Source organism: Syngnathus leptorhynchus, chromosome 7 (genome assembly GCF_054491065.1).
Source record: "Syngnathus leptorhynchus isolate UIUO chromosome 7, UIUO_Slep, whole genome shotgun sequence".
NCBI classification, from domain to species: Eukaryota; Metazoa; Chordata; class Actinopteri; order Syngnathiformes; family Syngnathidae; genus Syngnathus; species Syngnathus leptorhynchus.
The window spans coordinates 10,863,105-10,877,018 of record NC_141201.1 but is presented as its reverse complement, the minus strand read 5'-3'; the positions used below and the strand labels follow the sequence as shown (position 1 = coordinate 10,877,018).

The following is a 13,914-nucleotide window of genomic DNA, read 5'->3' as shown; positions in this document are numbered from 1 at the left end:
TGCAAGGTGGTTGAAACAGGTAAAAGGTTGAAAATGTATAAAAATGCCATCTTTATTTAAATCCAAGCTACAATGTCACAAATACCAAAAGAGAATTAACTGACATGAGGAATTAAGATTTGACTTCAACTGACAGAAACAAGTATTTCTGCAGTTGAAACAATCAAGATCATATTACGGTCCTGTGGCCAGATACACCAACACACATTTGATACATCATAACTTCCCTAAAAAAACATGAATTGCAAGTAGAAGGGACTGTGGAAACAAACTGAAGGAAATATAGAAGGAATAACAAGAGTTATTAGACATTGTAATGTCTAGTTTTGACATTACAATGTGCAAACGCCACATGCTCGCTCAGAAGAAATTTTACAAGAGTGACTGACAGGGCCAACCACAAAATGAGTCCTTCCGCTCAACCATACATATCCTCACGATCGGCATTGTAGATTTCACCCTCCTGTAACGAGGCAAAGTTTAGGAAGTGCGATGGTCGATGGACTTCGTGGTAGAACTCCTTGGGGTTGGCCAGCTGCAAGTCGTACTTCATGTTAGGGTCATGACGTACACCTGGATTAAAAAAAAAAAAAAAGGAGGTAGGGTGGTGAAAATCATAATTCTAAAATGTGATTGTGCACAATAACGTTTCCAAAAGGTACTTACCCATGAAATTGTAGTTCCAGGAAACTTGGCCCGGTACCATAAAGAAGCCCAGGAAGCGGTCAGAGAGCAGCATCTGGACTCTCTCATAGTGCGACGGCAGGTAACCTTTCGGGTTGTTGCCCTTGTCTGTGTTCTGTCTGCCCCACTCGTAGCCGCTGGGTGTCAGCTTGTAGGCCGTCAGTGTGCAGGAGCCTGGCGTGAAGCTGAAAATTAAACAATACTAAGTTGTTGCCAAAGGAATAAAAATGCAATTCAAAGTTCACAACACACTTTACCCAATCAATTCGTTCTTTTACACAAGGTAAAAATATAATTAAATAAAAGGGGACACTCGTCCTGATTTTTCTCTCCAGTTAAGATATAAAATTCACATTCTGTAGTTCAGTCCTTCAAAAAACTGCACAACTTTATAAATACCCCAACATTTTTGGGCATTTATGCATCAGCAATATCGGTGCAAGCACAGATAGTCCAAGATCAAATGTTTACCTGCATGTGATGATGATGGTCTTTTCTCCATCCCAAGAGGGATTGTCAGCCATGACCTTGGCGTGGGTCGTGACATCCTGGGGTGACAGCTGTGGTGACTCGTTCGGTTGGGTGTGGATCCAACCAAGGGGTTCCATTTCCTTTGGGAGTGGAAGGTATTTCGAGTATGAATACTGCAAATATTCTAGAAATTGATAACATTGTATCCAGAACAAAAAGGCCCTTGCTTAGAGGGAAGTAAATCTGTAATCTTACTTTCAGGTATTCGTGTCCTGGCAGCTGGTTGGGCAGGTGGACAGTCTGGTGGGTGCCCCATTGAGGCACCATGACGATACAACGGATCTCCTTTACCTGGGGGTTGTCAGGCGGGCTGGTGCCATACAGGTAACCTGCAATCTGAAACAGAAAACAATCTTAATGTCTACTAAGTGAGGCTTAAAAAGGGTCCAAAGTCAACTGGAATCAATTTGTAAAACTATCAACTACTCTCTGCGCCATACCTGTGCACGCAAATCTGAAATGCAGATGAACTTCTTGAGAACATTCTTGGGCAGGATGTAGGTATATCCTGTTTCCTTGATGTCATCAGAGGAGACGTAAATGTGGTTGGTGCGGAGATGGAGGTTGGCAGCAGATATAGCTCTGACAGAGGAAGTATAACGAGCACTTATTACTCAATTCAAAAACTAAACTACCCCCCCAAGATAGGCACTACTTCAATTTTCCACCTATTTACATTTTTTTTTTGCAATGTGATGACTTTTAGAGACAAATAACTCAATCTGCCACATACCTGACCCTCCATTCTGTCTTGGAGGAGAAGGTCTGCGTCTCATAGTTGGATGTGGTGGACGTGATGATCTCGTCACCGTGTTTGTTGACGGTGCGTGTCTGTGTGGCGGTGAGTTGCGATTGCTCTTTGGTCTGCTTCTCAATCTCGGCGATCTGCTGCCGTTGCTGCGAGGGAGCAGAGATCTCCATCCCCAGGATGATGTCACGGATCTCAGATTGGGTCAGTGACGCCACGTTTACACTGGAGGGGGACAGCAGCAGATACGTGTTAGGTGTTCAGTTCTGTTGTCCTGTTACTCATGGATTACACAGAAATTCAGCTTGGAGGCTTACTTGTTCTTTTTGCCATAGTCAGCCAGAATGAGGTCTTTAAGTTGTACTTCCACCTTGATCCATTCCTCATCCGTGAGAGTGGGCCAAATATGATGAGGCTCGGTGATGGTGGTCTTATCGGGTTTCAGGATCACCTTGGCACGGTCATTGTTGACGTGGAGCGCTCTTAGGATCAGGATGAGTCGAGAGAAGGCCTAAAAGATGGAGCAAATCGCACAAAAACTTCTTACGCTGGAAAATAAGTTAGTTTCGAATTTCAATTTCCTGATAGCAAAAGAATGACAAGGAGAAACCAAAGCTGAAAATGTCCGCATTTGTGTAGAACACAGGAAGACTCACTGTGTAAGAGGAAATGGTCTTAAGCCAGTCATCGTAAAGGTTGAAGAGCACCATCTGAGGCTCAGTAGCTTTGAGGATGAGGTCTCCAAACTTCTCCACCTTCAGACAGGCCTGGAAGGGCAGCTGCAACTCAGAGCCCTTGATGACAATGTTGGGGAAGTCAAGCAAGTGGACCTGAGGAAAGAGAGGGATGGCGTTAAAAATGTAAGGCACTAAAGTTACATGAATAATGAGAGTGAATAGTTTATCATGAATCCATTAATACCAGCCGTGACTGACTGTCTTACCTCCAGAGGATCCAGCATACCCTTCCTGGTGACAATGATCTGCTTAGGTTGCTCCTCCACTGGGAGGGAGCGGATCAAGGCAGCAACTTCTTCTGCCGTCTTCCATTTGGCAAGCTACAAGGAAAATTAGGCTGCATTACTAGTGGGTATCAACATTTTCGATTTAATGTCAAATCATTAACAATGGTTAATTGTTATTTCAAAAGAAAGCAGATAATGATGTCGTCATTGTAATTGCTCTCCTAAACCAAGACGAACCCCCATTATTGTTATCACGGAATTTTAGTGTGGGCAATTTATGTTTAATGCTCTTACCTGGCCCAGACGTTTCTGTCCGGCCCACACAGATGTGTGAATAATCTTTAGGAAAAGCTGACCAGTCCTGGGGTTGAAGATGAAAATGGCTCCATTGATGGGTTTGGTGGTCAAGTTGCCCTCAAAGGTCTGGTAAAAGGTGAAAATACATCTGAGCATTAGAAGAGTTGGAAAGAGAAACCTGATAGTCTATTACATGGAGGATATTCTTTAACATGAGGCGCATGAGTCGGAGCAAACCTTATGGATGGTGACTCTGTAGACATTCGTGTCATCCACAAACCAAATGATTTGGTTCGAGAACAGCTCCCCGTAGTTCTGTGAGGACAGGTAGGGCTCAGTGGGCTCTGAGGAGTAGAGCTGAAGACCCTTGCGGATGCGCTCCCTGAGCACATACAGGGCAGGGTTGGCCTTCATAATCTTGGCCATGGCCTGTTGGATCAAAGGCTTGCTGCCCGGGAACCAGTTTCCATAGCCACTAAACAAAGACAGGAAAAAACAATTATGTTCATATGTTGACGTTAACATATAAAGAGCAAGCACAAGGTCACAATTGCTCATGACAACGCCAACCTGTGGAGGTTGTACGCCAAGTCGATAGCAATAAGCACTCCAGTGGGGGAAGGGTAGATACTCATGTTGTCCGTGGTGTAGTCCAAAAACTTGGCCCTGGCGTAGCGCTCAATGTCATGCGAGTCGTAGTCACCCCAACGCAGCTGAATGTCAATCCAGTACTTTTGTGTGGTAGTGCTGTCCATCACATCCCTGCAAGAAGAGAAGCAGCAAATGTATTCAAAGATAATTTGTTATATATACGCACAATCATACAGAACTTTCACATTTTTCTAATATCATAAAGTCATACTTTGAGTCTGCAAGCAGAGATGGTCGGGAGACGTTCCACTTGTAGGACGCAAAAAGGAGAATGTCGGCACAGGATGAGTTCATCTTGTACGACTTCCTGGGGTGGATGGTCTCCTTCTGCACAGTCTCGATCTCGAGAGCGTCGAGCTCCTGGTCAAACACCTGAAAGCCAAAACAGTCGCATTTGTACCAGAAGAACATGACTCTGATTTTCTGTTACACCTCAGGAATAGTAGCAGAGAATTAAAATCAAACCAACCTGACAGAGATCCATGACAATGCTCTCGTGGATCTTCTGCCACAAGTGAGCTCTGAAGATCTGAATGAGGGAGATCTTTAGGGTGGGAATCTTTCCATGCATGAAGATTCCAGTCAGATCAAGCTGCACCTGGAAACCCACATATACCTACAAACGAGAAACGGGAGAAAACTATTAGCTTGTGTTGATCCTAAACATCCAATAACACCTTTAACAAAAAAATATATATAATAAGTAGTAATTATATCGTTGGACTTACATTGGCTCTGTTGATTGTGGGGGACCACCAGAGAGTGAAGCGACGGTTGGGAATTTGATTCAGACCAGACCTCTGAGCATTTGTCAGCTTCTTCCACTTCATGGATTCCTCAAATCCACTGGCCTTCTCCCTGTATGCCGGAGAATAAAAATCGGTGTACATTGAAGCCAAACCATAACGGTTATGTTTTCACTCGAGATGATTGCTTTCCCATAATTTCTCACCAGAAGAGACCCTCCCAGGTGGGGAAGTAAGTGCCTTTGAAAAGCGTGTGCTCCAGGATGCCCTCCACACCACCTAAGGCCTGGATCATGTCTGTGCGGTAGTTGTTGAGGTTCCACAGTTTACCATCATGCCTTTGGTGGGTCCACCAAAACGGATTTTGCTTTAACACCTGTAATCCACAGAGAAATTAAAATCTGCATCACACCAATGTTTACCATCTACTTTCATGTGCCAGTCACATTTTGTTTTGTGTTGCACTCCAATCATCACCTGGTATTGTTTAAAATCTGTCCGGACTCGCCAGCCTTTGTCATAGGCCAGTGTGTGTCTGTCCTTTTGGAAAAGGGTGTTGATACGTGGGATTCCTCTGTCCCACGAGTCCTCTAAATCCTCCAAGGTCAGCCGCCTGGGAGACAGACACAAAAGAACAATTGTTTCAGTTGGAATTCAAGCACTTTATGGATTGTTAATGCCAACTAGATGACCAAAATGCATACCGCTTGATACCTATTAAACTCACATGCTATTCCATCAAAATTAAGCATGGGGAACCAAATTGCCACTTTGAGGGATTAAAAATATGATAATGTGACTATTTTCCAGATAAAACCAACCGTGTTAAGCACATAAAAAAGAAAAACTCAACAACAAACAAATGATGAATCAGTCCATTGTAACCAAGTGGAGACAGATTTAAATCGGCAGAGGGACATACCTGTTCTGTGCAATGGCTTCTTGCCTCTTGAGAGCATATTCTGCCCACACTCTCTGGGAGTCAATGAACTCACTTTCCCATGGCTGAATGTAACGATACAAATTTGGAATGAGTTGGTCCTCTTCATGACTCATTCCAGACCTGAAGTGGGTGATTCCCACGTCTGTCTGCTTGGACCAACTGGAGAGAAGAGTTTGTGTCTTTAGAACTTAACCAATAATTAGCTTGAGTCAAGTAAAATATACAAATCCTGCATGACTTACCGCAGATCAGACTGTGGAATGAGCACGTGGCCCATGGACAACATGCCCAGGCCGCCCAACTCTTTGGGAGTGTAGAAAACAACAGGCGGGAACCGGCTAGGCATTTTCGAGTTCAGCCCGATCTTGATACGAGTCTGAATCTTGTTCTCACACTTGACCAGCAGGTCGAGCAGCTCCTGAGTGTTGACTACTGCTTCGCGGAAGTAGGTCATCAGGCCAATAAGAGCTGTGTTCCATTTGTTTACAATCTGGAGGTAGAAATAAGAGGACATTATGATACAACCATAAGTTTCAATGTTTAACTCAACAGATCTGTATCTTTGGTCGGTTTACCTTAGTAAAAGTAGTTGAGCCTGAAGCCATCAGAATCTGGCGCACTCTGTTGTGGAAGCGCTGCATTGATTCATCGTCCACACGAAGGAAACACTGAGCTGTCCTCTCCTTGGTAACCTACAAATGCAAAAACAGAGAAAATTTACTATTGACTACAGTCGCAGGTTATTGCAATAATCGGATCATTATTTAATGGGATAATCAATAAGATAACCAATTCTAAAAAAATTTGATCGAAAGAGCACTAAACTCTGGTAATAATCAAAGAGAGAAGTTTGTGTTTTCCCACCTCATTCTGCAGATTCCAGACACCATCCTTGTGGGTGAACTCCTCATAGCTCGTTCGACATTTTGGCAAGATGCGGCACTCAAAACCACACATGTTGAAAAGCAGGTTGGGGTTGTCTTTGCTGTAGACTGACACAAAGCTGTTCTCCCACTGGACTGTGGTCACAGACCTTGGCAGACGGTTCTTGATGTCCCAAAAGACGGCACGGCCACTGAGGACAATTGAATAAGTTATGGCCATTCATCAAAGACCACTTTAACCTGTGCAAACCTGTGTGTGTGTGTGTGTTGTCAGGACTTACAGATTGACATCATGCTTCATCAGCCTCATGCGGGCATCACGTGGCCAGCACTTTTTGTTGTTGTAGCCCACAATGTTTTCATTGTTGGGGTCGGGGTGCTCTGTCAAGTACCTCTGAATGAGGTCCCTCGCCTCATCAGCAGAAAACCTGGTGAAGGCACAGAATAATTAATAGGTATTTTGAGTAACAAAACAAATTTGACATATAGATGACAAAAAAAACCCAAAAACTATTAGACTAAGCAGATACGGTAGATAATTCTCAGAATAAAATGTTGTCCATCAGAAATAGGCTGCTACAGAGTTCATTTTCAAACCTGAAGAAGATGTGAATGCGGTCAATGTAGCGGCAGTACAGTCTGATTGGGTGGGCACTCTCTGTTGCCGTATCTTGGAAACTGAGGAAATCGTTGGGCATTTGGGGTGGACCTGCCATCTCGCTGGCACGGTGCAAACCCAGTACCAGGAGATCCATTACCAGGCCGTAGTACTGTACAATGAACGATGCAAACTGGAGGCCACGGATGATGCCATAAGAGTTTGTGTGGTTCATGTCCTAGAAAAGAGATGTGTGCAAAACAATCAGGTTTAAAACGGAAAAGATTGAGCAATGTTTGGGGCAAATCGCTCTTTACCTTGTAGTTGATGACAACGTTGTTCTTGGCTGTCATATAATCAGCAATGTTGTGGTCAACAATAAGACGTAGCAGCCTGTTGAGCAACGTCAAATCGATCTTCTCATACATCTTCTCATAGCGTGACTCTAGCATTACATTGCACTCTCCTTCTGCAGTTTCCCAAACATCCTGCAAGTTGTTGATGCCTGCAAAGAACAAGGATAACTACTTTTAGGACACAGAGCCTTGTATAGCTAAGGTGTAATTGTTGACAGGTCAGACCTTGGCACCACTTATAGACGAGCAGTGGAGGTGGCTCGGTGTCAGCTGGTTTGATCCATGGTGGGAAGAGTCGCCTCTTGTCTGCTTCATACCATAGATATTGATCAAGGTAGGCGTCTGTGATCTTCTCCAGGGGTTCCACATCATACACTGGCACCAGGTGGCTGTACAGGTCCATAAATTCAATACCCACCTAGACATGGAAGAATAAGGGTCGAGTGTGATGAGGGGTTTTGGGTGCAATGGCTAAAACCACAGCAAAGAACGTTTAAGCTAAAAGTTATCAGATTTTAAAAAATGAAAAATAATCTTTGCCGACCTCTTTGAAAGCTCGTTGTGTGAGCAGGTGACGCTTGATCCTGGACAAAGCCTCGTGAGGGTTGTCGTAAGCTTGCTCGATCAGCCCAAGCTCTTCCCTCTGAGACTGGTTCAAGCGAGATTTCACACTAGAATACACACACACACACAACACATCACTGAAGGGGTCTATTGAATGGTAATTAATATTACCTTTTGAATGGGCGCTTACCTGTAAGCCTCTTTAAGCCTTTCCAGAGCCAGGATTAGCAGCTTGGTGTCATGCTTGTATGACAGTGGAGGGAAAGGGATGGGTGAGAAACGTCGACTTTCCAGCCAGTGAACAGTTGTGGTATAAATGGCAACAGCTTCTTCAGCTGTGATGTAGGGACCATCCTGAACGGAAAATATGGATACAACGGTAATATTTCAGACTAACTCAAAAGGGAAATTAAACAGACCATTGAATTCTATTGAAAAAAATGTCTTAATGGCAACTAGTCAACTGCAGGTGCAGTCAATAAACAAAAGCCACCATTAAAGATAATATTCCTCCGGTTCTTACGCATATGCAAACAGACCAGTGCAAATGCGCCTTAGTGAGAGGTTTTCATCTCAAGAGAAATACTCCTATTTGTGCAATACCTTCAAGTAATTGTGCTGTCTCTCCTGCTCAGCTTTCAGGTACAAACGGGTCAATCTTCCCAGGTTTTTTTTGCAGACAGTCTTGTCCACAGTGGCCCCGCGGCGGATTCGCTCTCTGTTATAGTGGGCTGTGTTAGTCCACCAGTCAGCTTTGGCCTTCACGTACCGCAGGATCATGTTCTCAATGGGTGTTGGCAAACCAGGTACCTGCAGAATTTGAATTCTTCAGTTAAATGGAGTTAACACAAGCAGTTCCTATTATTACATGTAATACAGAACAGTATAGATGAATGTGTGAATGTCTTTTAGCAAAGATTTGCAAGGTGCCCACCTTCCATGGGATGTTGGCCTTCCAGCACCTCCAAGACTCACTGAGGTGCTGCAGGATTGTCCGGGCTTTGTTCTGTTTGATGCCCTCAGGCATCATGTCCAAGATGTCGTGCATCACAGCAGCACGCAATTCCAGGTCAAAGTGGGACTCCACACGCTGTTTGGTCACAGTCTTGGCCACACCCTTGGAGTGACGTCCTGCAGGGGAATTTAGTCAACTATTCACGCAAAATGACATTTCAAGTGTCCAGAACACTGCAGTTTTGACTTTGCATCGTATCATCGCCATCTACTTTCATACAATATATAGTAACTGAATGATTAGAATATCATTATCTGATCAATTGATAAACTACATGAGGTGCTTGGTAAATGTTTACACCTCTTATTAACAACAGTTTCATGATTACAGAAAAAACCTGCCGCATCACTGGGTCCTGCAGCATCTTTAATTTGATATATATTTGGTAAATGATGCTACATGCAATACAATCATGACCAATAAAAGAATGTGACCCACCTTCAAATTGCCTGGCCAGCAAATTTCCAAGCCACCTCTCCAACAGTGGAGTTATGCCCCTCATGAAGAAAAGCCACACCCTCCATCCAGGTGCCCAGAAGCCACAACCTGGTCCCTTGCCAACAGGACCCTGAGTTAACAAACAAAACGCGAATCAAAAGACGATCAAGGCTTTCAGCATCTCTGCTGTGACACAATGAAAGTCATACTGGTTAAATACTAAACTCACCAAGAGAAAATCTGAATAGTCATTTGCGTTATAATTCTACTCACCGTGTTAAAGCGGTAGTAAATGAGATGTTTCAGATCTTTGCACATCCGGATTTGTCTCATCAGCTTGTACTTGTACCGGTACATGCCAGTAAGCTGGCCTACATGAGCAAAGATGTACTGCAGTCCATCAGACAACTAGAAAACAAAGATGTGCATTTAGTTCTCCAAAACTGCTTATAAAACTCAGAAGGGCAAAGTTTTGGTGTATAAATAGCTAGTACAACCTGGAAAGCATCCACATTTCCCAGTCTGTACTGAACATGACTGTCCACCACCAGCTTGCTGAGTCGCAACACCTCTCGACAGAGATGGAAAGCGTTGCCAAATCTTGACTTTTTACGCTCCTGAGGGACAAAAACAAAGTGTCATGTTGACAAAAACAGACACATGAGGCTCCTAAACAAAGAAATGCTTCAAATGTTAGTTAGCCTTTGGAGATTTATGTTGAAGTCCAAAAAGCAAAGCATTTTTAGTTTTTACCTTTGTGGTCAGTGTCTTGACAGGCTTCAAGTTGAAGTTGTAGTCCAAATGCAGGTAGTTGAGATTCTTTCGGTGGATAAGCAGATTGAGCATGTTGTAACCCTGCCGGCACACCTGCAGGCCCACCTCCACCCAGTCGAGCTTGGTGGACTGAAAGAACTTTGTGGACTTGAAGGAACGGAAAAGGTACCTACAAAGAAAGGAAACATGTTAACACGCAATCAATGCTGATGAGAAAATACGCTTCGAATAGAACATCCCAAATAAATCTGTAATGTCCGCCAAGACACACCTTTTTTTCTGGGCCTTGGGGGGTCTGTGTTTAAGAGCGTTGAGCACATAGTACTTCAGCAGTTTCTGGTATGACACACGAACTTTTACTGGTTGTCCTGCAGGGCAATGCTCACGATACCTGAAAAACAATTGACACTTCTCAAAAAAAAAAAAAAAAAAAAAAAAAAAAAAAAAAAAAAAGACCTTATTGTTTTCTCAAAAATTACAGTTTTGTTTGCTTACCAGTTCTTGATGAGAGGGATATCTATGGCTCTCCTGGTGCGCCCTGAACGCAAGTTGAAAGGTCTTGGCGCCCACAGCAGAGCAATGCCATTGGCTGTGTTGTCAGTGTAGAGAGGAGTCTCCTTGAGGAAGGGCTCCACAAACTCTGGAAGCTCGAACTCCTCGTCATCGTCGGGAAGAGGCTCTTGGCTCTGAAAGACAGCAGGTAATAATGACAATATGTTCAGAAAGTGTTAAGAATTACGCAAATTGTCATAAAATCCCGTTAATTAGGTATTGTTTGGAAACATGAATGGTGACAGGCTAACTGCACCTGCAGCCAGCAATAAATGAATGCCACAACTCATTTAATATTCCTCCAATTCTTACGCACATGCAAGCAGGTCAATGCAAGTGTAACTCAGTAAAAGGTCATGAAATACTGACAACTTTGCTGAAAAACTAATAATTCAGAATGAAACACATTGGTGCATATCACATTGGGATTGGAGTAGAACCACATTTACCTTGACTGAATGCCTGTGTGAAATGGGGTTGATCAATGGATCAAAGTAAAACGCAGGCAGATCTGGGTCCTCTGTCTTGATGAACACCACGTTTGGTGTGTGGTACCTGTACCCAAAAAAAAAATGTTGGTACTTCTAACTAAAAATAACAAAATAAACCCTCAAAACAAATAACCTTAATGATTTTTTTTTTTTTTTTTTTTTTTTTTTTTTAAATCAATAGAATTTTAAACCGAATGCCACTGCAGAGGTCGAACCTACCAGGTGAGGTGGACATGGTGCGGTAGGTTGTTGTACAGGTAAGGGAAGGCGATTTTGTACTCTGTCCTTATAGGCTGTCTGATGATGATCTTGTTGATGTCATTGAACTCATTCCAGTCTTCATCCCTATTGGAGAAACCAAAAAAGAATAAACATTAAGCTCAAACATTTTTGCTTGAAATAGTACAACACAAAATATGTGTTTAGCATTTCAAAATAATGTCCCTGAATAATATATGGGTTTTAGTGAATTGTGACGGTTCTTACTGGAGGTTAATGTCTCGAACAAGAGGCTCAAATTTTGGTCCTCCGGGTATAGCCATGTTTAAAGCCTTGGATGTGAAGAAGGCCTTGAGATCAAATAGGTAAAAGTAGTTGTAATCAACCAAGTCTGTCAGCAGTTGGTTGGCCAGGCGGTATAGTGTGGACATCATGGGGAGTGAGAACTGCCACCGACGGTAAGTGGTGCCATTCACAAACCTGAAAAAGAAACAAGGAGCGGGATTGAAGGGATTTTTAGCAAAAAATAAAATCAAAAACACAATTCAAGATGCTTTTTACTTTGTTGTGTCTTTGAGGGGCTGATGCTCATATAACCATTCCACGACAGGACCGTCCTCCTCTGTGTCCAGCTCCATTTGAATGGCCTCCAGTGGTTCGACATCAAGTATGTTGTCTGCGTAATCCAGCGGTGGCTCCTCATCATCAAACGGTGGAAAACGCATCCTCTTGAAATGTCGTCGGTCACGCTTCTCTCGGCGCATCATGATCCACATTGTGCTGAGAAAAAGCCAGGATTACTAAAGATTCTCATCCAATCATATGAGCATAAGATCCATCACAGAGGCAAAAAGAAATATTTTAAAATGTTATGAAAGCGTGTCCAAATAATCTGATAGCAGCCGTTGAATTAAAATAGACATGGGAAATACTCCTTACCCCCACTGGGCAATGTAGACTGGCTCGATGACCCAAGGTATTTCATTCACAAATGAAATGGCTCCAGTAATGTGGTACAATACGGGTACATCTCTGATCTGTTCCCAAGGCATCGGCATGTTCTCCAGCAGTTTCAGCACTGCATGAGGCATGTACTTGAGGGCACTGTTTATTTAAAAAAAAAAAAAAAAAGAAGAAATACTTATATTTGAACCATGTACACACAGACATTCTATTCTACTCCACTTTCTGTAGATTATCATTAGACAATTGATGCTTGTACGTATGTTTAGATTCTTACCCTAAGTAGACCCTTTTGTCATGTCGAAACTTCCGATTGGTCATATCACCGTGATCCCTGATGATCTTCCGGACATGTTCGGGAGGCATGTCTTCCTTCTGAGCATCCACAAAACCAAACTTTCTCTTCTCAGAGTAGCGCTTTGCCTGCAACTGCTGCCATTTCCTCGCTGTGAGGTTGGAAGACATTTAACAAATAATGACAATGCGTCTCATCTCAAATATACTTAAATCTGCGGAGAGGCGGCAAACCTTTCTCTTGGAGTTTTTCTTCAGTCATGTAGTCTGGGACTTGTGGTGGAAGGGGGACACCCGGAGGCGGGACCCCCGCAGGTACCCCGCGAAAGGGGAAGGCAACTGCCATGGTGTTTCACAACACTGCAAACAAGACCAGTAAACAAGCAACATAAATAAATATACTATATTTCCTTTCTACAACGGCCAAGTGACGGTTCAGAGTGTGCATATTAAGTCCCTGATCACTTTGTTTTCTCAACTGTACATTCTAACGTTAAGAAGTCAGGTTACGTGTTTCGAATAAATTGCTATACACAAGAGCCGTGGTTAGCTAACATCACGATCTCTAGCTGAGGTTAGCTAACACGTTGTGAAACGGCCAGAGCTTAAACATGAAATAGATCCAATTGTATGAAAATATAAGTTTAATGTATAACAATCTGTTACTATGTGTATTTCTATTATTATGGGATATGATTAAAGCCTTGTTTCAAGTTTTTCAACTAAGCGCAACAATGGCGCTAAGGCCTAACGTGGTAATGGCGGCACATAAGCTAAGCGCTAAATAATTAGCACGGCGGCCAAGGAGAGGAAGTTACAAACTGAACACATGCAGGGTCGCTCACCGTGATCCCTTCACTCCCACGACGATCTGTTGACGTGGAAAAACTTTTTGTTTAATGCACGCTGTTGTTTACCAAAACATGTCTCGTTTAATGCAGGTTGGCTTCTGAACGCTGCATCGCACACGACGACCAACGATGGTCACACGCTGTACGCCAACTCGTCGAATTCTCAACGGCAAATACGTCAGAGGGATGACGTCCCTTACTAATATGAACTAGGCCTACGTAAAATAGATTGCGCAGGCGTTACGCACTAATGCCCGGATGGTCAGATTTTCGGCGTGTACTGCCATCTACAGTGTTGGAGTATATCATACAGTTTGCATTTTCGTTCTACTAATCTACTGACTTGATGTC

General features: G+C 43.2%; 1 protein-coding gene across 1 annotated transcript; it reads right to left on the bottom strand.

Moving 5' to 3' along the window:
• Window positions 1–27: 27 nt before the first annotated feature.
• On the bottom strand, window positions 28–13,749 carry prpf8 (pre-mRNA processing factor 8). Its single transcript, XM_085916021.1, has 43 exons — window positions 13,558–13,749; window positions 12,947–13,072; window positions 12,696–12,864; window positions 12,395–12,559; window positions 12,017–12,235; window positions 11,723–11,935; window positions 11,456–11,581; window positions 11,195–11,300; window positions 10,689–10,879; window positions 10,465–10,584; window positions 10,173–10,362; window positions 9,917–10,036; window positions 9,693–9,827; window positions 9,420–9,549; window positions 8,901–9,097; window positions 8,570–8,776; window positions 8,157–8,320; window positions 7,947–8,073; window positions 7,628–7,820; window positions 7,364–7,551; window positions 7,046–7,284; window positions 6,730–6,876; window positions 6,429–6,639; window positions 6,140–6,256; window positions 5,807–6,054; window positions 5,544–5,723; window positions 5,099–5,234; window positions 4,828–4,997; window positions 4,604–4,733; window positions 4,345–4,491; window positions 4,087–4,247; window positions 3,795–3,986; window positions 3,462–3,699; window positions 3,222–3,350; window positions 2,907–3,020; window positions 2,620–2,793; window positions 2,281–2,474; window positions 1,949–2,188; window positions 1,656–1,797; window positions 1,411–1,551; window positions 1,156–1,295; window positions 667–869; window positions 28–573 (listed from the first exon to the last, which is right to left on the bottom strand). The coding sequence occupies exons 2-43, from the start codon at window positions 13,056–13,058 to the stop codon at window positions 419–421; spliced, it is 7,020 nt and encodes a 2,339-aa protein (XP_085772147.1). The 5' UTR covers window positions 13,059–13,072; window positions 13,558–13,749; the 3' UTR covers window positions 28–418.
• Window positions 13,750–13,914: the final 165 nt, after the last annotated feature.

What these genes read in the sequence shown, in the direction of transcription:
- prpf8 (XM_085916021.1), bottom strand. Translation starts at nt 13,058, where the DNA reads ATGGCAGTTGCCTTCCCCTTTCGCGGGGTACCTGCGGGGGTCCCGCCT. An exon ending in GACAGAAACGTCTGGGCCAG is followed by an intron (nt 3,021 to 3,221) that starts GTAAGAGCATTA and finishes TTTTCCTTGTAG; the next exon opens with CTTGCCAAATGGAAGACGGC. An exon ending in GTATGCTGGATCCTCTGGAG is followed by an intron (nt 2,794 to 2,906) that starts GTAAGACAGTCA and finishes CTCTTTCCTCAG; the next exon opens with GTCCACTTGCTTGACTTCCC.